At 36.7% G+C, this 25,691-nt stretch overlaps 1 protein-coding gene across 3 annotated transcripts in view; it reads left to right on the top strand.

The window, feature by feature from the left end:
- Positions 1-681: 681 nt before the first annotated feature.
- Positions 682-25,691, top strand: part of LOC120421483 (uncharacterized) — a 31,843-nt gene continuing 6,833 nt past the window's right edge. Inside the window, exons 1-5 of one of the 3 annotated variants that reach the window (XM_039584700.2) lie at positions 682-838; positions 1,374-1,541; positions 20,152-20,501; positions 20,584-20,875; positions 21,209-21,280. In XM_039584700.2, the coding sequence (XP_039440634.1) occupies positions 20,294-20,501; positions 20,584-20,875; positions 21,209-21,280 (572 nt within the window). In that variant the 5' untranslated portion in view covers positions 682-838; positions 1,374-1,541; positions 20,152-20,293. The other 2 variants (XM_039584702.2, XM_039584701.2) reach the window with 2 other exon arrangements.

Genomic DNA, 25,691 nt, shown 5'->3' on the forward strand with positions numbered 1-25,691 from the left:
TCAAAAAAAAAATTTTGCATTAAAATGAAAAAAAAGTGATCAGAAATGGTTTTTAATCGTGTTTTTTACCATTGTACATAAAAACACGCAGAAAAATAAGGCATATTTAAATCAACAAAACGTTTTGTTGATTTCTTGACTTTTTTTTGATAAGGTCCGATAAACAAAAGTAAACATTGAGTGTATCCCGCTTACTCCGATGGACTTTGACATAAGGTGTGAAAGGGATACACTCAATGTTTACATTTGTTTATAGGACCTTATCAAAAAAAAGTCAAGATTTGAAAATCAAGATTTTTGTTGAATCAACGCTAAACGTCAAAGTAACTTTTTCAAAACAACAAAAGATTTTCGTGGAATTGAGAAAATCAAGGTTTGTTTCAACGCAAAATCCGCGTTGATTATATTCAACAAAAAATTTGTTGAAACAAACCTCGTACAGGCTGATTATATATTTTTCTGCGTGAATTGACATAGGGCTTTAGTACCCAAATTGTAACCCAAGTCTGTTTAGTCTGTGACTTTTTCCTCAAATTCAAAACTGTCCAAATTCCCGTCAGCGTGCACTTATGTTGACATATGCTGCTCTCTCTCTCTCTCGTTCACACACACGCGCACGGTTTATGCTCCGCCGCGGATTTTATGCTCGCTCACACTCCAGTCCCAACGATCAGTTCGATTCTCACCGTCGTCGCGGGTTGAAGCGTTGTTGCGTGCGTTGTGCGAATCTCGTTTGCGTTTTTTTTTCCTCTCATTTTGACTGGAATCAGCCCCACATAAAGGCAAAGTGCGCTGGGAGGAAAAGTGCGTTGTTAGCGAAAAAGCAGGCTACAAATCGGTTAGTTTTGGTTGGGTTTTTGTCCTCGAGGGTCGTGGAGATGCATGCGTAGGTGATTGCGACCGAAAGTGGTCCTGGGGGTTGAGTTTTCTACTGATTTTCCACGTCCAAATTTCGATTGCTGGAGGAAGAAAAATCCAAAGTATGCTGAAGACTGGCGTAACCTTTGCAATTGTCTGGAGTGTGTATTGTTAAAAAATCAGTTTTTAGTTATAATGTTTAGTTATCCAAAACTCAAATGAAAAAGTATTTTTTGATAAAAGGAAATGATTACGTCCATACGTCATTTAAAAAGTTTACTCCAGACCAGTGAAAGAGTTTTCTTGTCCCGGAAACCTGTGTTAGTGACAGCTGGCCTGCTGCGATCAAATGTGTGGTAGTGTTCGTTGAAGAGAGAGAGAGAATCGGGCAAAGTTTTGTGATAGCCTGCTGCTATCGTTTTTTTATGTTCTCCAACACCACATAGTTGTGTGCATATTATTGCGTTCGCTGGGAAGAAAATTCGATTTTCACGGAAATTCGGTTTGTGTTTCAGCGGGGCAAGAATTCGGAGCAATTAGAAGAGCAGATCCGACAACCGTCAGTGCATCAGGAAGCAAAAAGAAAACAATCACAACCCAGTTTGGTGGATTAGGTTGTTCATTTCGGCTGGATTAACACACCCGTTGGATTATGTGGACGACTAACTAATTTAGGTCAGAAGGTAAGTAATGTTAGCATGGATTACATAGAACTACTCGACCAGAGTATATTCTGCTTTGATGGTAAATAATGAGGAAGAAACAATCTTCACCTGTTTTAATGTTGCTTTCAATTTCTCTCGCGAATTTCCCTCGTTAAAAACATAAATTCGATTCCGAGCTTCTCGGCAGACATGACTCTCAAAGCGTAGTCGTCCTTGGGAGGCTGCTGATGTCCCAAACATCCTTTTTTTCATTGATTGAACATTTGTGCGTTCGTCTGTCGTTTGTTAGAATGGAATGGAATGTGTGTAACAATTCCATCTAAATTTTTAGCACACTAAACTTTTTGTTAAAAAAACTTGGCCTAAAATCCTATACATTGGCAGTTGTTGAAATTCGGCTCCATAACATTTATTTAAGTGCTCGTTATTTTTTCTAGAGTTGTTAGATGTTCAAAATTTAGAGCTTCTCCGGAAGATTCGATTAATCATATTGACGGTCACACAAAAGATAAGGACATTTTTACCAAACTATCTTAGAGCATCAAATAAGATAAAACATTTTTTAATGATCATAACCATTGTTGAGCCATCAGATTTTGGATATCTTTTCCTCAATGGAAAAGGCTTTGCACAATTCTATCCTAAAATATAATGGCCTGTCTAAGTTAAGTGGTTGTAACTTAGAAAAAGCGTAGGAATTTGAATCCATGGAAAGAAGAGGTGGGCAAAAATAGAGCAAGCCGCTCAATAAGCCGGTTCACTGAAAAGAGCAAACGAACCGTGGCTCACAAAGTTGAGCCGCGCTTCTTTTGAATACAAAAGAACCGTTCCAAGATTGAATGATGTTTAACTTGTGTCTTTTTTTAAGCATTCAAATATTATTCATTGAATATCCAACAAAAACAAGCATGACATTTGTTTCTGAAATTTGAAAAATAGTTTCAAATACAGTACACCGAATGCTGCTCGCTAACTGGGTTGAACGAAAAATAACAAGGGGACCACCGATGCATAATATTTTCCTGGTAAAATCTAGAGTTTTTTTTGAAAAGGACCAATAAGCTATTGTCTTTCATATGTTTATAGGACCTTTTCAAGGGTGTATCCCATTTGGCATAATGTCATTTGGCATAATGCCGTTTGGCATAACGCCGTTTGGCATAATGCCGTTTGGCATAATGGACGTTTGGCATAACGGTCATTTGGCATAATGACCATTTGGCGTAATGGTCATTTGGCATAATGATGTTAAAATTTCAAAATAAAGTCTAATATTGGAATTGCTTTAAGAAGACCACATTAGGTTGTGATAACTGCCGGCGAAAGCTGATTTTTTCATTCCTTAATATTTTTTTTCTTGATTTAAAAACTGCTGGCTATGGGTGCCCAGAACTTGAAACGTTTGTTCAAAATTTTGCTCCACATGCTGAATATTGTTCCTAGGGCTATTTTAAGCCTTGAGCCCTAGATTGAGCCAAATATATTCGACATTTATGGAGCCAAGAATTGAAATGACTTTTCTTCGGACTGGTGACTCTGGGTTACTTTGTGGTTAATATTTCCTTTGAAGAAAGGGACACTTTCTAGGCTTGCCATAACTGCACAGAAAAAAAGTTGAATTTTGGTTGGTTAAATATTACCTCTTTTTTGAGTAATATTACCTAAAAAAATAGTAAAAATGTGAACCTGATGAATATTCATCAGAAACTGATGAATATTCACCAATTTCTTATGTAAAATTAATCTTTTTTTTACACAAAATCTGTCACTATTTCCTGATGACCATCATTTATTTTCTGTGTGCTAAAAAAAGTTGAATTTGCCTTCTAAAACTGAATTTTCTTCATTAAACAGAGGAAAATGCGCTTCAGCTGTGGTCACAACTCAAGCGTGTTTTCCCTTCTTTTTAAAAAAATATTCACCCATATCAGCAGTCTAGAGAGTTTTCCCTTCTTTAAAGAAGGGAAAATTCAACTGATGTTAGTAGTTATCTCAAATCAAACAAAGTGTTCACTTCTTTAAAGAAAGATAAATTCAACTTGTGTCAGCACACGGAGAAAAAGAGTTCCCAAAATCGTGAACAAGCGTTCATGAAAATGAGAACCACGAACAAAGTGTTCAAATTTCATGGTACGTTTTTCAAAATCGTACCATGGAATTTGAACACTTTGTTCGAGGTTCCCATTTTCATGAACGCTTGTTCACGATTTTGGGAACTCTTTTTTCTCCGTGCAGTTATCACAAGTCAAGGAAATTTTCCCTACAGAAAGGGAGAGAAAAATCAAACATATAGGGATAATTTAACTCGTGTTAGTAGTTATCACAAGTAAAGAAAATTTTCCATTATTCAAAGACTGACACAAGTTGAATTTTTCCTTCTTTAAATTATGGAAAATTCTCTTTACTTGTGATAACTACTAACACTAGTTTAATTATCCCTATATGTTTGAATTTTCTCTCCAATCAAGAAGCGAAAATTCTCTTGTGGCAAATGGGCAGTATTCATGATTGCTGAGAGTCGCAGGACTCTCGCCCTTTGCTATTAGTAAGTATCCAGCAAAGCAAAGTGTATAGCATGCATTTGATACTGTCAACTCCCATTCGGCTGTGTTCTCGTCGCTGTCATGTTGTAAACTGGAGCCGAGGGGGGTCCTGTTGTGAATTCTAGTTGGAGGTGGTCCGAAGATCATTGAAGAAGGTAGAATTCGCCATCACCCAAGACACGAAGGCACGAAGGATAGACCATGTCTTGGGGGGTGAAAGGATGATAGGATTTAGTGATAATACCACAATTTTAATATTTGTCTTTCTCTCTTATTTCAGACAAAATGTCTGGTCCGAATCCAAGGTGTTGCAGAAATCTTCCACTATACAGAAGGGGTCTTCCTTCTATCATTTCCTGTATTTTGAAAAAAGGTGGTGCCCCGAATGTGGACATATAGCTTATCACATTTACTCCATACGGTGTGAACGTGACATGCTGTATGTTTGCAATTGGTGCATTGGCTATTTTCAAAACAAGATAGATGTTTACTATTCTTTTAAGATACAATTTAGTAAAATCTGAAATCTATCCATCTATTTATTTTGCTATTGCTATAACTTGTCCCTTACCTCACAAACTTTAACTACTCTATTCTTCAAACTTGGAATCGCAATACATTATTGTAGAAATGTAACTGCTGAAAAAAATTGGTAAGAAATTTGGGCATAACTGTTATTAATATGATTAAAGGTACGTTCAATCTGTTTTATTATATATATTAACTATTCTAGTTTGCTTGTCTTGTCCCATATTTCACAACTTCAGTTGTTTTCTTGTAAACTTCTCGTTACAAGTTGGTATTTCTGTCTAGTTGCAAAATAAGGTTCTTTATTCTTTCTTTCTGTGTTAGTCTGTTCCAATGTTCGATTTTATTTTACATTGTACTTATCCCATTTTTTCTCTTTTTCTCTTTCATGTACCTTGCGAGCATACGATGACCGAAAAAGTCATTGTATCAGCCAACACACGTGTATTTTTCACAAAGCCGCGAAACAGAACAAGTATTTTTATAAGTGCGTGAATAACAATCGGTCGTTGAAGCTCAAAAAATGTGAGAACAATATCGCGCCGTGGTTCAGTGATAATAAGGCGAAGAAATTAGACGAAGATTCCGCATGAAGAATATAGCGGAAATTATGTGTTAATTGCACAATGAGTGAAGGTTTGAAGTTGACACTATCAAAAGGGAATGGTAAGATGCAATAGTAATATTGCTAGGTTTGATAGTGTCAAAAGGTAAGATTAAGGAATAAGGATTATATGAAACTATATTGTCATAATTATTGTATTCACTGAAATATCTATCCGCTTTCTACCCCCAATGTGTCCTGCACTGGGGGTGCCTGGGGTAACTTCGAGTTGACCTGGGCCGCCCGAGGAATTATGTCGTAGGTGGTTCGTGTACTTCTCACTCACCTCTCCTCGCGGCAAGGTTTTCCGTAGGTCTACACTCGAACATGCAACATGGGACAGCATGAATCTTCAGCTGAAGCCGGACGAATGTATTCCGAAATTACAGAATTACAGAATCAAGAAGCGAAAATTCTCTTGACTTGTGATAACTGCTGACTAGCCTGTCCCATTTTGAGGTCATGTCGAGGAATTTCAGGTGCTCACTTCTTAAATGGTAGATTATGATGTTAGGAACAATGTTTTCTTAGACAAGAAAAAATAATAAAATACTTTCTCGCACCCCCTAGTCGATTTACTGAAAAAAGTCACTTTTTTGAACAAATTTTCTAAAATCGCTTGGAATCAATACAAAAACTGTTTCGATCAGGTGTGTATTATCTTCAAACGATAGGTTTTTGTCCATAGATTAAGATGCACTATCAATATTGGACCAAAATTTAAGTTTTTGGACTCTCCCAGGCGGATTTGTGTCGAAAAATTCGCATTTTTTCGAAACTTTTTTCAGAAATGTTCATTTAATTTAGGGTAGCCTATTTTTCCCAGTAAAACCAATACATGCAGCTTGTAGGAAATTTCATGGCGAACATTTTTCCCTCTGAGAAAATGCAATTTCGACACTCCAGAGCCGAGATATTTGAGTTTTAGTGAGGAAAAAAGTGACAATTTTCAAAATTTCTCAGAATTCAGAAGCAAGGTCTACTAATTACAAGATGTAGCAAGCATATGTCTCAAAGGTCAGGGTATGCTTTTTTATAGTAATTTTGGCCGCTGAATCCGAATCTGAAATCAAATTTCGTGTAAACAGTGATGTTTTGGAGCTACACCCTTTTGGAATGTTATTTGCGTGTTTAAGAGGCAGTTTTTGTAAATATTGATCGGTTTGTTCTAGAGGTCGTATCGAGGTGCTCCGATTTGGATGAAACTTTCAGCGTTTGTTTGTCTATACATGAGATGAACTCATGCCAAATATGAGCCCTCTACGACAAAGGGAAGTGGGGTAAAAAACATAAAAAATCTTAAAATTAAATTGCTCGCATTTTAGTAAAACTTCATCAATTCCCACTCTCTTAGATGCATTCGAAAGGTCTTTTGAAGCACTTCAAAATGAGCCATAGACATCCAGGATTGGTTTAACTTTTTCTCATAGCTTTTGCAAATTACTGTTAAATTTTTTTGCAGCAACCTCCAACACCCATACTCTTTTAGTTCAAAAGTTAGGGAATTTCATGGACTATAAGCCTACGGTAATAACTTTTTGGTCAATCGCAGTTTTTCTCATAGTTTTTCGATTTTTCTATAACAAACATTTTACAACGTTAGTTATTGTCCTGTAGGCATCCATAGCGGCTCTTTTTAGTCTAACTTTTGTCATATTCGAAATCCTCGGAAAATTCAAACTTCAATGCCCGTTTACCCCACTTCCCTTTGTCGTAGAGGGCTCATATTTGGCATGAGTTCATCTCATGTATAGACAAACAAACGCTGAAAGTTTCATCCAAATCGGAGCACCTCGATACGACCTCTAGAACAAACCGATCAATATTTACAAAAACTGCCTCTTAAACACGCAAATAACATTCCAAAAGGGTGTAGCTCCAAAACATCACTGTTTACACGAAATTTGATTTCAGATTCGGATTCAGCGGCCAAAATTACTATAAAAAGCATACCCTGACCTTTGAGACATATGCTTGCTACATCTTGTAATTAGTAGGCCTTGCTTCTGAATTCTGAGAAATTTTGAAAATTGTCACTTTTTTCCTCACTAAAACTCAAATATCTCGGCTCTGGAGTGTCGAAATTGCATTTTCTCAGAGGGAAAAATGTTCGCCATGAAATTTCCTACAAGCTGCATGTATTGGTTTTACTGGGAAAAATAGGCTACCCTAAATTAAATGAACATTTCTGAAAAAAGTTTCGAAAAAATGCGAATTTTTCGACACAAATCCGCCTGGGAGAGTCCAAAAACTTAAATTTTGGTCCAATATTGATAGTGCATCTTAATCTATGGACAAAAACCTATCGTTTGAAGATAATACACACCTGATCGAAACAGTTTTTGTATTGATTCCAAGCGATTTTAGAAAATTTGTTCAAAAAAGTGACTTTTTTCAGTAAATCGACTAGGGGGTGCGAGAAAGTATTTTATTATTTTTTCTTGTCTAAGAAAACATTGTTCCTAACATCATAATCTACCATTTAAGAAGTGAGCACCTGAAATTCCTCGACATGACCTCAAAATGGGACAGGCTACTGCTGACACAAGTTGAATTTATCTTTCTTTAAAGAAGGGAAAACTCTCTTGACTGCTGATACAAGTTAAATTTTCCCTTCTTTAAAGAAGGGAAAACTCTTTGACTGCTGATATAGGTGAATATTTTTAAAGGAAGGGAAAACTCGCTTGAGTTGTGACCACCGCTGAAGCGCATTATCCCCTTTTTAATGAAGAAAATTCAACTTTAGAAGGAAAATTCAACTTTTATCAGCAGTTGTCACAAGTCTAGAAAGTGTTCATTTCTTTAAAGGAAATATAAACCTTGAGTCAGCAGTTGAGAGTTTAGAAAAAATGACCCGCAGCTCTTTTGGGTTGGATCCAAAGCTGAAGACGGTGAATTAATATGTTTCTACGTATATGACAAAGTGGAATGCTTTAAATTACAAATAGAAATCTCACTTTTGTGTATATTTGAATGGATGTAGCGCCACTTGCTGATAAAATATTCAATTAATTTTCACCCTGTACACAGAAAAAAAATAGGGTAATATTCATCAGGAAATGGTGACAGATTTTGTCGCGAAAAAAATGTGTAATATTACATCAGGAATTGGTGAATTTTCATCAGTTTCTGATGAATATTCATCAGGTTCACATTTTTACACAATTTTTGATTAATATCACTCAAAAAATGAGTAATATTCAACCAACCAAATTTTCAACATTCCAAATCCAACTTTTTTTTTGCTGTGTAATATGAACGAGTATATGTTGGCATGATGTAACAAAATGTATGTATGTATGTATGATCCCCATACCCGCAGGCAACTTGGTCCTGAAACACATGTGAGCGCTAGGTGAACAATTCGATCATCTTTTACTGCGTAATCTGTACACCCACGTGCATAAGTTTTTTTGCACGAATTTTAATGCTACAAACACCGGCGCATAGATCAAAATGGTTTCCCGCTTCCCTCCCCAAGCGCCGGAAATTTGTAGCGGGTGTAGGGACACTTTGCATAGACGCCCTTGCTCCCATCACGTCACTGAGGGTATGGAGCGACGAGAAATTAATAAGCATGCCCCCTTAGTCGAACCTTCATTAGAGAAGCAGGCAATCCACAACTCACAGCGAACGACCAAGGAAACACCCTACCGCGTATATAGTAATAATTTTGCTTTGTTGTCTTAAGTGATGTGTGTGTGTGTCAGAATAAATGAAAGAATACTTGTTTTATAAAAAGAACGAGCTCACCAGTTGATATCTTCTTCAAAATCAGCTTCTCTTCAAGCGTCTCGCAAGATACACCTAATATTGAAAGGCCGGTCCCCGGTTGGGCTGCTTCCGATTGCAAACGCTCCACTCGTAATCTGCTCCATCGTTCTTCTTTTTCTCTTTTCGTCGAAACAGTGGCAATGTAATCTCCCCGCTGCAACTGTACTCCACCTTAACCGGTCCCACGGCTCCGATTCCCGTTTCGTTCCTGGGATTTTGACTTCGACCAGGTCCATTCACGCGGAGATGGACTGCGCTCGCCACCTTCCCAATGCGCGTTCCAGTGTTCTCAGGCTTCCGGAAGTTGTCCATTTCCCGGTCGAACCTTCGTCGTCGGGGAAGTTTCGACGGCCTTCAGATTCCAGTTCCGCAACCTACCCGGAATGAGGTAGGTTGCGGGGTCTTTAAACTGTCCTGCTCTAGCACCCCCACCTGTGCGATCCATCCATCCAGGCCGGTTTAGCAATCCAACATCCAACGGAACAGAACTCAACCAAAAAACAAATCTTGAGAAAATTCCACTTCGGACAGAGAAAAAAACGACAGCGAAAATTTTGTCGTCCGAACACACGCCTGTTGGCATGATGTAACAAAATGAGTGAATTTCGCGTACATTTCAGGGCATGATCCCCTGGATGCACTGAGCCCGAATCCCAAATATCTGGAGCAACATTTGAAAAGGGCGCATAAGCATTTTGACAGCTAGAACTATTTTGCAAAATCCGAGCCAACAGGTAACTATTTAACAAAACCCGCACCGTTAGAAGGTTGCTGGGAAGGCCAGCTATTGTTTAACACATCGAGTTTTGTGAAAAAGTTACCTGTTGGCTCGGAATTTGCAAAATAGTTCTAGCTGTCAAAATGCTTATCCGCCCTTTTCTCGTGTTGCTCCAGATATGATTGTGACAGGACCTGGCGCTTTGACTTTAAATTTAAATGGGATTTAAACCCGTATAATCGGTATAATCGGTGCGTTTTGGTTTTGAGTTTTGAGTCCCTTAATGATTTTTGAATTTTTCATCAACCTCACGAGCTCATAGTTCGTGTTCCAGGGCACAACCCAGGAACAACCAGGGAACCGAAGAGTGCGGAAAGATTCGTCAAATATTAAGAATGCTACAGAATTTATATCACCACCTTCAACTTTTTCTGTAAGCTCTTCTGGCAGCACTTGCTGCTACTGCAGAGAAGATTGAGGCATGCAACCACCCACTGAGATTTTTGCTTGAGCCTCGACTCGATCAGGCTCGATCTCGAACCAGATCGACTCGAGGTTCGAGCCAAAATTTTCAGTGGGCAAGCAAGCTGCCAGAAGAGCTTGAAGAAAAAGTTTAAATTTCCAGCGGTGGTGTTATAAATTCTGTAACATTCAAAAAAGTGCATCGTTTTCTAAATGTCAAGCTTTAAAATGTACTAAAAACTGCTGTCCTCATTCAAACTGTAGTGCCGATTGATCCCAGTCTATGGAATTGAAATAATTTTGAAAATTTAATATCATTATGCCAAATGACCATTATGCCAAATGGCCATTATGCCAAATGACCGTTATGCCAAACGTCCATTATGCCAAACGGCATTATGCCAAACGGCGTTATGCCAAACGGTATTATGCCAAATGGCATTATGCCAAATGGGATACACCCCCTTTTCAAAAACAACTCCAGAAATATACAAGTAAAAGTTAATCAAATTTATTTACAATGCTAACTTTTGATAATTCTGATTTGAACTTGACTTGAAGTTAAATAAAAGTTCGTAAATAGTTTTTTTTTATTTAGTGAAAATGATTTTTGCATACATTAACCCCTCGGTCATTCCGGCAGGCCAAGGATTGATACCTAAGAGCATGCAATGGCACTGACCTTGTTGCGTGCTCTTCGGTTGACGTCCACGTAAGGAACATCCTGGAAGGAGCGTAACTAACTACATCCGTAGTTCTGTTAGATCATCCGAATTATCTTGATCAGAACAGTAAAGCTCTGGTTCCTTGCGAGTGTCCTATTTTCTTACCTCCACGTTGGCTTGGTGTTCATGATGACCTAGCTGGTGGCCTGTGGAAACGGATCGTAAACCTTTGACCACCGCGGGTCAGAGTCGAGACGGCTAAAAGAAAGGGGCGCGACAATGTGGGAAAGGGAAGTAATTTCTGATTGTAGACGGTATTGTTTTGATTCGCAGTATGTTGAGTCAACTGCTGTGGATGTACCAGAAACATCGCACAATGGGGTTTTTCTCCTCTTCATTCTCAGCTACCACCTATCTCCTATTTTTATTTTGCTCTACTGATTCTCAATTCTTCACTGATTCTTCTATTTAACATCCATCATTTGATTTTGATCTCTCAAAGCTTTTCCACTCTTTTTTACCAATTGATACTGCTGTAACAAACTTTGTTTTGTTTTTTTTTTTTTTTTCCTTAAGGGTGCACAGCAACCAAGGAAGTTGTTGTCTTCTTTTTCAAACATTGACAAACTTACGGACCCAATCCTGCAACAATCTGATTGTAAAAATAAGCAAATTTGGTTGTAAATCGCTTAGTAGACAGTACTTTAGGGGATGAATAAAAAATTATATTGATAGTTACCGTAGTTTCGAAAATACTAAAATATCTATAACAAAAATCTTGGTGCAAAAGCTCTGGTTGATGTGCACCGTTAAAGATATACTTTTCCTTAATGTACTAGTAATATCAAGTCTATTTATCATTTGCCTAATCTTTTTTGATTTTATTGCGAATTTATTTATTTGAATAATTCTTTATCTGTCCTATAAATTATCATTACTATAATCTAAGCTTGTTTTGTATCTCTATTTATTAACTATTGTCTAATTTTACATCTAATACATCTAGCTTCTCATTTTTATTCTTTAAAATACGCTCATCATTCTCTTACTATTGATTCTTGATTTTTACTGTCTATTGTTTTCAATCTTCACCCTTTTTTTCAAACAAGTGAGGTTTGAGCCCTTACTCAATTTATGGAATGGTTAAAGGATTAACACAAATATTACTATTGTATTTTTGGTAAACTTTTATAACATGTAGCAACATATAAACACGACTCAACACTAGGAAAGACTTCAGGAGAAAACAATACACAGTAAAATAACAACTAGTTTTTTTGAATTCAAACTAAAAATAATACAGTTTTTGCTTTAATGAAAGTTGATAGGCACACTATAGATGGTTAGGCGCTTATACTTGCATCAAACCCTACGCAATGTACCACCCCCGGCCAAGTTAAAATGCGTAACCGGAAAAGAAGGTGTGCATGCCTGGCACGAACACTCAAAGCGTGTTCTAGCGTGCTGCTCGTACTGACTCAGAGCAAGGGTGAGATGTAGGTGTAAGGGCAGTGCGTGTTCGTCGGGAACCTGGTGCATAAGATCGGTCAAGGCCCGTTCTTACACTGAAAATTGCGAATTGCGAATTAACCCCTTGGTCATTCCGATTTGTTTTGGTTTTTTGACGTTTGTCTGCTTTTTAACTGGGCTACGGCCAGGTTATCGAGCGCCCAGTTAAAAAGCAGCCCAGTTAAACAACGCCCAGTTACCGAACAACTACTGTATTTCAATGCTTATAAATTAATGCCAAATTTGACAGATTTTCCAACGGTTTACTTTTTCTGAAAGCGTAGCCCAGTTACCGAATGCTGCTCGCTAACTGGGCTGAACTTAAATTTGTGTCCTGAGCTAATTTTCATGTTTCCTTTGATTGTGACTTGACTTTTACAAAAAAAAAAAAAGAAATATTTCATTTATTACACTCGATTTTTGCATCCATTGACCTCTAGGTTTGTTTTTCTTTTTTGACGTTTGACTGCTTTTAAAGGCTGTCCAGTTAAACAACGCCCAGTTACCAAACAAGTATACTGTACATTAGGATAAAAATAGCAGGTTAAACATGGAATATTTATCTGATTTTGAATGCTTAATCGATATATTTCATTGGAAGGTCTGTAGAGACTTTCTCATCAATATACATTGAAAGACTCTAAAAAATAGGATTTATGATTTAGGATTTATTTATTTGAACATCACCTAAAAGTTTTTTTGGGTTCCAAATTTTAAGTTTCCTATTTTTTTGAAAAGAGATCTTGAAAAACAAAAATAATCCTCTTGCCTAATTCAAATTGCCATTTATTGCAGAAGATTTTCTCAAAAGTAAAATATCAGGATTTGTTTAATTTTTGAAGTTTTGTAAAATTAATAGCAATTTTCTTCGAAATCCATAATTAAATTTTGTGTAGAAATCGAGTAGATATCTTAACATAGAGACCGCCAAGACCTATGGTTTTCAAGCGAATCTTCTCGTTTTTAGCTTTTTCTCTAATAACTTATAAAAGTCCATTAAAAACATAAAAAAATCACACCATTCTTTAAAACAACCTTCTCAACAAAATTTAGAAAAAAAAGCCGTTAAAAGAGCCCCTCATTTTAAAGAGCGAGCAAAAATGAGCGGCTCCTAAAAAAAAGAGCGGTTTTGCCCACCTCTAGCATTCTACCTAGGTGAAATTCTCGTATGTCCATCCAATAGTTGGTGTGTGGTGTTAAAAAATGGAAAATGGGTCGAAACCACGTATTGACTATATGGTTGGTAGTGCTGACAGCCACAACTCACCTCCCATGTGAAATTTACATTTAACAAATTAAACATTTAGCCTTGTCGATAACGTGTTTTGATTAGTTTCCTCAAAAAAGATATAACTTTCTTGTACAAACGTTTCAATTGTCGCGTACTTGTAAGTAAACAGTCGAAAAAGGCAATACCCAAACCACAACGAGTTTCTCTTCGTTTGTTGTGACTTCACTTTACTGACTCCACCAGTAACAGATATCATACATGGAAGTTGTACGCGGGGCCGACATACATACCTACTAAAGCGGCGTAGAGTGACCCTTTCACTTTCGATTTCACTGATGAAGAGGATTTTGCTGGTGGGATGTTAATAGTGCTTTGTGATTATTTTCGCGATTCCTTTTTTTCCGTTGATTTTTTGGACATTATCCATGATTAATATGTGTTACTTCTCTATACGCCTGGTTGCCCTTGAATTCCCTTGAAAACATTGTGCGCTGAACTTGGTGAATTTTTCTCCATCCCAAAATATTTTGTTTCTACCGCGGACCATGTTGGTGCGTCGAGTCGAGCGCTACTTTGCAGGCAAATAAGGTGCCAAAAAACAAAACTTGGGACAATCGCACTGCAAGCCGGTTTGCGTTTTGTCGCCAAAAAACGGAACGCGCAGTTAGTTGGTAGATTCTCGAACGTATTAAACACAGAAAGCGAAATAATCCCGTTAATTAATTCAAGCTATCTCTGCTAACACAAACACAGATGCCGGCCGAGAAAAGAATGCGCGATAAACGCTTTCGTATAGTCACACGCCGTTGCTTAGGCCGCCCTGGAAGTGTTTACGGCTTAAGTTGGGCGGAGAAGTGGGGTTCTATTCGATTTTCGCAGAGGGATCATTCTCCGCGCGCATGTTAGGTCGCATGAACTTTGCTTTCTAAAAATAAGGATTGGTGCTCCAAAATCCCATGTTTGGGAATTTATGGTTCAAATTTTGAAACACGTCGTCCAAACAATAAGCACGGCCGCCGGCATCTAGAGTGGCAGATCCAAGCACATGGCTAATGTATACAAGATAAATCATTTTTAGTACCGCGGAGTGGCACTGTAAATCGGCATTCATTAGCCGCGTTATTATTTAATCGTCACGTAAAATGAAGAAACATCATGTATATAGCAAATATAAGCCTTCGCCACCGTTGGAATTCACTCTGGATGAGGATGTGATAATGTGTTATACCATAATATGGGTTTGGGTATGTGTGTAATTTTTATATGTAGTCCATTGCGGACGGCTGGGAAAACGGATGTCGTTTAGCAAGTCTGATGATTTTTATGTTTTTGACAAGTTCAAGGCATAAATTGCTTCGCCATGGTTATCTGGTGGTAGAATGCGCTTTGCACTGCGTGAATCGATACTGGATTGTTGGAAATGACAACACCCAGGTGACCCAGCTCATTGAATGGACTATTTGTTTTTGGATTAAATTTTTTGACTACCAATCAAATTAGGTTTTATAGTGGTCCCTCTTAAATTCTTAAAAATCGGTGCTAAAAAGGCATATTAGGGTGGTCCAAAACCGGACTTACTCGGGGCTACCTGCACAGACAAAAATAATGCAAATTTGGAAGCTGTCATTTTTGAAGGTTGATAATTACCTCTTTTATGGTGTAATTTTACCTCAAAAAAAGTGACATTACACCAGAATAGTGGTAAAATTACACATTTCCAGGGGTAAAATTACGCCTTTTCTGACATAAAAGATGTACCACTTCCCAGATGTAATATTACCATGATTTTTTTGTCTGTGTGCTGAGATCAAAGATTGACCCATCACTAGGCTGACTGACTATTCTAACCGCGGGAACCCCACCACCTATAAGCCCTTGAAGTATGGGGAAAATCGTCAAAATGTATGGAGAAAAGCAATTGTTTCAGTTATTAACCTGTGGGTAGGTAATTCTCCGCCAACTCACACAGCACACAGCAAATCGAAGAGGGGTCGGGGCAACTTTTCCCGATTTCGTGTGAGTTGGTAGAGAATTACCCCTGTGGAAGGCGCAATAACTTCAATTCTTTACAATTCTCGGAACTAAAATCTTCATTAAATCGAAATGTTATACAATGCACAGTGGTCTTGATTGCTAAATTAAGTGCAATGTAATGTAATAAACAACAACAACAATTGAATTTTTGAAAAATGATGAAGTTTTGGAGCTTTTGTCTTGGGAAGAAGGGTATTTTAAACAATCTACAGTTTTCAGGAATATTTTTGGATTTTTTTTTCTGTTTTCGATAAAAAAAATATGCACTCAATCTTACTTTGGCTGAACAAATTTTGACCGGATAGTCCAGTTTCGGGTCCCATTGCTAGTAGAGCAGTTCTCTACGGAATCGGTCTTTTTTTTAATTTTAATTTTTGTATTTTTTAATCCGGCTGAAACTTTTTTGGTGCCTTTGGTATGCCCAAAGAAGCCATTTTGCAACATTAGTTTGTTCATATAATTTTCCATACAAATTTGGCAGCTGTCCATACAAAAATGATATGTGAAAATTCAAAAATCTGTATCTTTTGAAGGAATTTTTTGATCGATTTGGTGTCTTCGGCAAAGTTGTAGGTATGGATATGGACTACACTGAAAAAAAAATGATACGCGGTAATTTTTTTTTGATGATTTTTAATTTCACTTTTTGTCAATAAAACTTGATTTGCAAAAAACAACTATTTTTTTATATGTTTTAGAGGACATAAAATGCCAACTTTCCAGAAATTTCCAGAATGGGCAAAAAATCTTTGACCGAGTTATGATTTTTTGAATCAACACAATTTTTTTCAAAAAATCGAAATAATGGTCGCAATTTTTTTTTATTTCATTTTTCGATGTAAAATTGAATTAATTTCAAAATTCTAAATGCATCTGAAAGGGCTTGAAAAATGCAACAAAATGCAGGGTAGAGCATCCCAATTGGTGAAATCTAAAGGGAGTTATTTGCATTTTAGTGAAAAAAATAGCATAATTTTTAAACTCAAATAAAAAAGTGTTCCATCAAGATATCATCTCGGTTCGACCTGCAGCTTGTAGGGGACATCTGGGACTACCATCTGAGACTGAGAACGCGTTGGGTAAAGCAGTTTAGCATATTATATAGACACTTTTACTTTTAGTGATTTTTTTCGTTGTAAATTTTTGCTCGAGGGACCCCTTGGATCAAATTTTCCGGTGATATTTACATCATATTCGTGTTCCTGAGACAATTTCACAATAGAATGATGCACAAAAACGTTTATCTTCATCCATTTTAACCCTTCACGCAGAAAAATGTTTTGTAGAATCAGCCTGTACGAGGTTTGAATCAACAAATTTTTTGTTGAATATAATCAACAACAAAATTGCGTTGAAACAAACCTTGATTTTCTCAATTCCACAAAAGTCTTTTGTTGTTTTGAAAAAGCTGCTTTGACGGTTAGCGTTGATTCAACAAAAATCTTGATTTTCAAATCAACAAAACGTTTTGTTGATTCAAATATGCCTTATTTTTCTGCGTGTTTAAAAAATTCAAGTTAGAAAAATTAAGAAGCTGCTTTCCTTCTGGTGTCATTCTAGTATCCTTGAAAACGAACTTGATTTTCAATAAATGTGAATCGAAGATTATTTAACTTTCATTTTTTAAAGGGTTAAAAGGGATAATATTAAACATTTTTATGCATGTTTCTATTGTGAAATTGTCTCAGGACACAAATATGATAAAATTATCACCAGAAAATGGGATCTAAGGGGTCTCCCGAGCAAAAATTTACAACCAAAAAATTCACTAAAAGTAAAAGTGTCTTTTTAATATGCTAAACTGTCTTACCCAAAGCGTTCTCAGTCTCAGATGGTAGTCCCAGATGTCCTCTACAAGTTGCAGGTCGAACCGAGTTGATATCTGGATGGAACACTTTTTATTTGAGTTTGAAAATTATGCTATTTTTTCACTAAATGCAAATAACTCCCTTTAGATTTAACCAATTAGGATGCTTCTCCCTGCATTTGGTTGCATTTTTTAAGCACTTTAAGATGCATTTTGAATTTTTAAATTAAATTGATATTTGCCAAAGTTGCAGCCTTTTTAAGATTTTTGACGTTTTTGAACCGTTGACCTAGAGTGCTCATATTTCGGCCAGATGCTAGTTGTGGGTTTTATAGAAAACCTGAATGTATGGGTATCAAAAGATCGGAAATTTTATGCCCTTTCTGATGCCACATAGGTTGACTTGTAAATTGTGGACCGGTTCAGATGCCGGCGGATTTTCCGACGACGTAATTCCGGGTTGGTACGAAATTCCAACGAAAAATCTATTCTATCGGTACAAATACCCCCAAAACGGTGTTATACCCACTCCAAAATTTTTATTTAGCAATTCTATGGTAATATATTGACATTTAGTTGAATTAAAAGTTTGCAAAATTAAGTTTAGATAAGTTTTATATAGAATTTCCAGAGTTATATAAACTTTTATACTAAGTGGTTAGTAAACTTTATATTCAATCCAAATTATTTTTTTAATCAGTCAAGGATGCCTATTTGGAGTTGGGAGACTGGATTTATGGTGATTTGTCAACAAATAACATTATTTATGTTAATTTTTCGAAATGTGTACAAACTTTTTTTGCACCTTTTTTATTTTCGTAATAGTATTTGTTATATAACTTTTTATAGAAAACTTCTTTTCATGAGCTTTTTGTAGCAAAATGTTTGGTATGAGTTTCTCCCTGGAGATGGAGCCACACGTTGCCGTCGTTTCAGGGCTATTTGCAAAGATGGTTTCCGATGTTGATATATATCACACATTTATTTTATATTTATATACTTGTGTTGATAGAAATCACAACATTTATACTATGTAAAATGGCAAGATATTGATTTTTTTTTTGCATCTCAATATTCTTGTTTATAAAATCTGGTAGGAACAGGTTTAAATCTTTTTGATACATCGTTAGCTTAGGTAGAAATTCATAAAGCAACGCTTACGCACAACAGTAAGAGAGGTCTCTTCTAGGCATTGTGGGATTATATTAAATAATTTAATTAATCACAAAAACAGAAGCGTGATTTTTTCTTATCTTAATGAGGGTGTTAGGTTAGGATCTGGTATTTTAATAAATAAGTTTTTTGCAAGGCACTCAGAATAGCTAGTTTTTTTTTGTAACTTTAGATTGTTTAATAATTCCAGGCCGACAGTTCTGTGTAAACGAGTTAAGTGATGCTATCAGAATCTCTGATTATAATTTAAGTGATATACTAACCATTCGGAATTGTCAAAACATCCATAGAGTCTCGATCAATCAATAATGAAATGATATCGGACAAAATTCGTTAATCTGTTGAACTAACGGTTCTCGGATTATGGTTGTATCGACCATTGTTGCGAATCGAGGATTTACAGGAGTTTTGACGATCAAATGGAGCCTAACATTTCAAATGGACACAAGGGTTTTGTGAACAGGAGTTCATCTCTTTCACTCAATTGACAGTTTATATTAGGTATGATAGGGATACACTCTTGTTTGCAGAGCTTCTGTGCCCTAATGAAATGGAAGGCACGAAATAGTCTTCTTAACGAAGAGTATTCAACTTGTAAAGTATGAACTGTTCATTTATGTTTATTGGTTTTGGAAGCGGCAAGTCAGGTTTAAAAACAAGGTAAAGGAATGTTTGGCTTTGCAATTATAATTTCGGGGATTTGAGATTCAAGTTACTTTCAGACAGTTTTGTTTAGGTTGTTGATTCAAGTTAGTTAGTTTTCCGTAAATGAATAATTGGACTTAAATGATCAGTTGAACTGGTCGGAGTGTACTATTTCATTAGCAGATCTGCTTCTAGTTGTAATGTACGACAAGACTACTGACGGACGCGACAGGACGGGGCCCAGAAAAAAGTCCTCAAGATTTATATTCCCTAGACAAGTTGGTTTCCAGTATTTTTTTAAATTTCCTTTAAATTTGAAATACATCATAGGTTTCCTTTGTATAAATCTGCGATTAGTTACATTTTCTTATTTAATTAACTCATAATTTAATTTCTCCGGGCCTTTTTACTTTGGATCATAATTTCAGATTTCCTTTATTCAGTGTTAAACTTAGATTACCGTAACTGCTCAAGTCATCCAAGTTCTTACTACTCACACCTACACTAATTTTCTTTCACCTTCCCCCTCCCGATCCCCTATATCTTCCGGTGGTGTTCATTTTGTATGCAATACTAGTTCGGCCACTACCCTTTTTTCCACAAGAAACCGGACTTGGACTGACTTGAGGCCGCGTCCCCCACCTTGCTCCGTAAAACGAAAACGAAACGAAAATGTTTGGTATGAGTTTCTGAACAAAACTTAGTACTAGGTTTCTGTCAACATTAAATTGTTTAGATGTTTTATCACAATATGTGCATAGTGCCCAAGGGGTGTAAATACTTTTTTTACATACTGTATATGAATTTGAGGAAGGAACCAACCATCCAAAGGTGGATTAAGTAACGTTTATTTCCTCGGTTTAACTGACACAAAGTTACGATTAGTTTGAACATTATAATTAATCAATTCTTCCCATCTGCCCATTTTGCCATAGAGGAGCCATGTCTTCATTGGCCGGGCGTCGTCAGAAAGTCTACCGATCGTGTTGAGCCAAGTGTTGTAGCAAGCGTTCTACCACCACCACCACAACCATGCTGCTAAAGTGATAACCACCAGAGCACGACGCATCATCGACAATGGTGGAACCCGGTGACACGGCAACCCTCTCGATGGCCACACCTGCGGCCCCGCTTGTGCGGCCAAACACGCTGCTGCCACCCGAGAAGGAACCGGTACACTTCCAGATCAACTTGATCGGCGCACCGCCCGAAGTGGAACAGCTGATCGAGCATATCAAAGGCGTTGCGGAGCAGTTTCTCTACCACTGGAAAACATTTCCGATCAGTGAGTTCGGTTTTTTGGCCCCGAAAAGTGCGCTACTCTTAATTGATTAATTTAATTTTGTGCTCTTTTCTTTCTTGCCCAGATTTGCCTACTCCGCTCTCGGTCAGCCCGGGCGGTGGCGTTGGCAATGGCGGAGGCGGCGTCGGAGGCGGAGGAAATTCCGGAGGGGGTACCGGCGGAATGCTCATAGCTAGCGGCAACAACAACAACAACAACAATAGCACGGCCAGCAGCAATCGGAAGTCACGCCCGATCAACCTGCGTGATCTTTTCATTGCGCCACCGTTCGATGAACTGGATGCCGTGGCGGCGGACGGATCCGGCGAACCGAGGCTGCTCAACAACAACCAGTTGCGATCGCTACGTGAACGAGGGTAGGTTCCGTGTCTGCGCTGTGGCCGCAATCAAGCGCGCGCACGCCCTGATATCAGTTTACACCACTCTTTTACTTTTTGTTTTGTTCGTTCGATTCATTTGTTTAGATCTTTCTCTCTGGTTTTCCATTGATGATTGGCAGAACGATTAATACTTTGAATTCTTATGGGTTTTATGCATTAATAACACAACATCGGTAACAACTTACTTTGAGTTTATTTTCCTTTAAAATTTAAACTTTATTTTTCAAACAAAATCGCTTTCATTATTGTGTACCTGCGAAACTTTAACGACCATTCCTATCGATTCTGTGAATATTTTTCCGTGTAAAGCTTGCAAAAGGACAAATTTGGAAAACCGAAGAAATTGAATTTGGAACAATTGGACTCGATACAGTTGACCGGGTAAAGAGGATTCAGATTAGCGTTGGTTTGTTTTTTCTTGTCTGCTCTCTTATCGTTTTCCGGAGTTTTATGATTTCCGTTTTTTGCTGTTGGATTCGATTTTTTTGTTTGTTTCGTCGTAACATCTCAGCCGTTTTGCCTTCTCCGTAGTCGTTTCTTAACAGGTTTTCTCTTTGGATTTTAGTTTTCACAATCACTACAAGTTAAAAAGGTGCAGCATGTGAACATTTTAATTAGATATAAAAAGAGTTAAACGTTTTCTGTACTAAAAGTCATTTATGTATTAAAATATATTTTTACTATCCAGACTGCCACCTTTTTCATGTTTTTGACATTAACAATTTCCGAGTTCAGTAGAGTACGCACTAGGTTTGCAACCATCGATCGAGACATTTTTTAAATGGGCAGCAGCGTTAGCGAAAGCAAAACAGAGAGGGTGAAAAAAAGTTCCAAGAAGTCTTTTCCTCTCCTTTGCTCTGCTGTTCGTAAAGCTATTTATCCCTTTTCTTGGAAGGTGCGTATTGGCCCTAAAGCTGAGTACGGAGCTCAGAAGGAACGTGGTCAAGAAAGTTGTGCATTCTTTTCGTATTCAAACTTGAGTTTTAAAATTTTAACATTTTAAGATTTAAAAACTAAAAATAAAATACTTGGAACTTCAGAAAATTATAAATTTTATTTTTTAAAGTCTGTACCCGATTCTCCGAACCTCCGATACATGATTCGATTATTTAATACTCGATTATCTGACTAGAGATTCGGATAGTAGAATCACGGCGTGGCTGGAGCAAAATATTATAAACCGAAATACCCCATCGGAGATTTATATGCAGAAAGTGTTGTTTTACCGGCCTAAATCAGAATCTACATATAGGGGAAATATACCCATTTTAATCACTCTAAGCCTTTCGACCAATTCTCATCACTTTTGTCGTTTTTCGCATTAAATCAACATTTTCAGATGTATCAACAATGTAGAGTTGCTTGCTCACTTTTATTTGAGCTATTTATCACTTTGGAACAGTCAAAAACACTTTATGAAAGCAGTAATTCATGATCAAAGTGCTGATAGGCCGATAATAGAAATAGGCTGAAAAAGGGTATGGTTCCCCTATGTGAACATATTCTATCGGTGAAAATTGCGTTTTTTCAAAAAAAAAAGTTTTTTTTTATTTTTGGTACTGATTCCACCAATTTCTCATTACTGAATTCAGTTAAATTTACTGAAATCTGCACTACTGAAATTTTCAGTAAATGGAAAATTGCTGAAATTTCAGCAAACTTTGATCGTTTCATACAAATTCAGCGTTCAGTTCAGCGAAAAAATAACTCAAAGTTTCAGTAATGCAGTTTTCAGTAAATATTAACTGAAAACAAACATCAGAATTTGCTGTGTAGAGTCGCTCAAAATGGCCTACTGATCACGGGAAGAATAAAAAATTTCGAAAAAAAATTGAGCAGTAGAGGGTTTAGGTTCACAAATTGATTCAAGTTAAGCAGAAGTTGTCCAAGAACTCGATGCCAACATTTCAAAAAGCATCATGTACAAACCGAGCGTCTTGAGAAAAACGCATTTGAATGTTGAGCATCCATTTTCAATTCCCATTTTAATATAAAAGCAAAATAAGATGTTCTAATGATAACAAACAATGAAAAACGTTGCTCTTATTGATACTTGATCATGCAAATTCACTAAAACATTATTTCCGTAATTTTATTTGAGAAAAACAAACATAACTTCTTTTGAAATCACCAACGTCTATATCGACGCCAACATTTCAAAAAGCATCATGTACAAACCATGCGTTTTGAGAAAACCGCATTTGAATGTTGAGCATCCATTTTCAATTCCCATTTTAATATAAAAGCAAAATAAGATGTTCTAATGATAACAAACGATGAAAAACGTTTCTTTTATTGATACTTGATCATCCAAATTCAATAAAACATCATTTCCGTAATTTTATTTGAGTAAAACAAACATACCTTCTTTTGAAATCACCGACGTCGATATCACCCTGCTGTCATGATTCGTTTTTCTTCGCCGAATGTACATGGCGCTTTGTTCATGTTGCTTTTTTTTCGTCACGAGGTTCATGTAGTCTTTTGTTTGACAGGTTGACAGGGCAATATAAACAGGGACTGCTGATGGCAGAGATTTTGTTTATGTTACTTTATTTAAAATCATGATTAAACAGACTTTACTGAAGTAACTTTTGCTCATTTTTGGTGGAGAGGTAGCTTATTAGGAGTACTTTCAGAATATGCAATAACCCATAAAGTGTCAAAATGTACATGATGCCTTTTGAAATGTTACCGTCGATATGGGTGTGTTCTCATAACTCCTGAATTCACGTCGTTGAATTGACGTTACCGGTTCATCTGTAGACGTAAATAGTTTTTCACCAATTCACGCATGTTTTTCATCCAAAATCTTTGTCAACATGCTTGCTTACTTTGAAAAAGATATTTGAAGTTGTTTTTGTAAGGATTTTCCCGGAAAAACTTGAAAATTTCCACCTCAAACTTTCCAGGTGGAAGAACCGCTTCAGGTCTAAAAACGTCTTTCACTTGAATTGACGTCGTGACGTGAATGATTTAACGTCGGACGTAAATTGCATGCAAGTCTCCATTATGGAAGTCGCAAATATAGTTTGCCATAAAAAAATCGACTTTGCCGAATAAAGTGTATTTTTTTTATCAAATCGTCAGCAAATGTAGCTAAGTTAACATCAACAAGTAAGCAATTTTAATTTGCATTTAAAATCATATAGCAAGGGTGTCCAACCTTTGGCCATGCGGGCCGGATAGTTTTTTTTTTACAATGAAAATACACCAATTAACATATGTTTGGCCTGGATTCAGGGAATTTTAACAAATGTTTACTGCAAAGCAAATCGTTCGAGAGAATATTTTCACACAATTTTAAAATATAGATCATTGGTAAATGAAACATAGTATTTTTGAAAAACAAATGAATAACTTTTACCGTCCTTGGGGTAAATTTTTATAGCTGTTTCATATACGTTTTTGCAAATAATTCGGTGCTTTTGTATTGAAAATTGATGAAATATAATAAATATATGCCTCTTAAAATTCAAAAAGCTTGTCTCAGAACTCATATCTACCGAAATGCGAAAAAAGAAAATATATATATATCATTTATTTAGCCTGTGCAATGGTGCAATCAAATACATATTCAACAAAGGAACTGACTCACTCTGAACCTATGCTTTATCATAAAAACACATTATTTATACAGAAACTTTGTGAAAATAACAAAATCATTTAGAAATCAACTGAAAATGGAGTTCGCATACCAAAAATGCTTTTTAGACAAAAAAAACTCATTGACGGGAAATTAATGTTGGCTCCGGTCTCACCCAGAGTTCTTTGATACTTACTAACATCAGTTTGGCAAAAACCACCCCATCAGTCAAAACTTAGACTTGAATTGAAAATCGTTGGTCGATGATCCTTGTTTGAACGATTGATTAACGGAACATTCATGGTTATGGAAAATCTAAACGCAAATTAAGCAGTCGGAATAACACCCCAAACACCCGGATCAGTTAAATTGTCATTTTTATTAAAAATATAAGTCACTTTCAAAAATTATTCCAGATTTTCGTCGTTTTCAAAAGCTAAGCATTTACAGAAAATGTGCGATCACTGCCATCTGGCGGAGTTTTCCGAAGACACAAACCAATCGGTTCGACGTTAATTCAAAGACGTCTTTTGCGAATTTACGTCAATTCTGGAGTTATGAGAACACACCCTATCACACTGCTTTCATTGAGGGGGACGCTTTGTTATGATTCGTTTTTCTTCGCCGAATGTACATGGCGCTTTATTCATGTTGCTTTTTTTTCGTCGCGAGGTTCATGTAGTCTTTCATTTCGAGCCAAACATTTCATTAGGGCACAAAACCAAAAACCGCGATTCGAGAAAATCGCTTGCAAAAAATGGACAACTTGTTTCAATTCCTATTTAAAAAAGAAGCTTGACTGTTGGTGTTTTTAACTGATGACACGACAAAACACATCATTATCCTCAACTCTGCTTAAATGCTTCTTAATTTTTGTTGATTTTCGCAATAAAACTCATAATTTAAGAAAATCTCGCTATTAGGCCCTTTTAACTTTTCAACTGTTGTTCATAATGGGCCCTTTCTAAATGCAATTTCGAAGAGAGCTGAAAGGGCACTAAAGCGCTGTCACCGCATTGTTGATTTGAATGATGTTTACGGGCCCTTTTGTTTAGTTAGAAATAATGAGGAATTCAGTAGAAATTTTGATAATTGGTGAAGTTTTGTGATTGAATAGTGTAAATAAGGTACGTGAAACATAAAAATTCTTCTAAAGTGTACTGAACAGCAGCCGCGGGACCGTATTAAATATTGTTTTTTGACGAA

The sequence above is a fragment of the Culex pipiens genome, chromosome 3 (assembly GCF_016801865.2).
Source record: "Culex pipiens pallens isolate TS chromosome 3, TS_CPP_V2, whole genome shotgun sequence".
NCBI classification, from domain to species: Eukaryota; Metazoa; Arthropoda; class Insecta; order Diptera; family Culicidae; genus Culex; species Culex pipiens.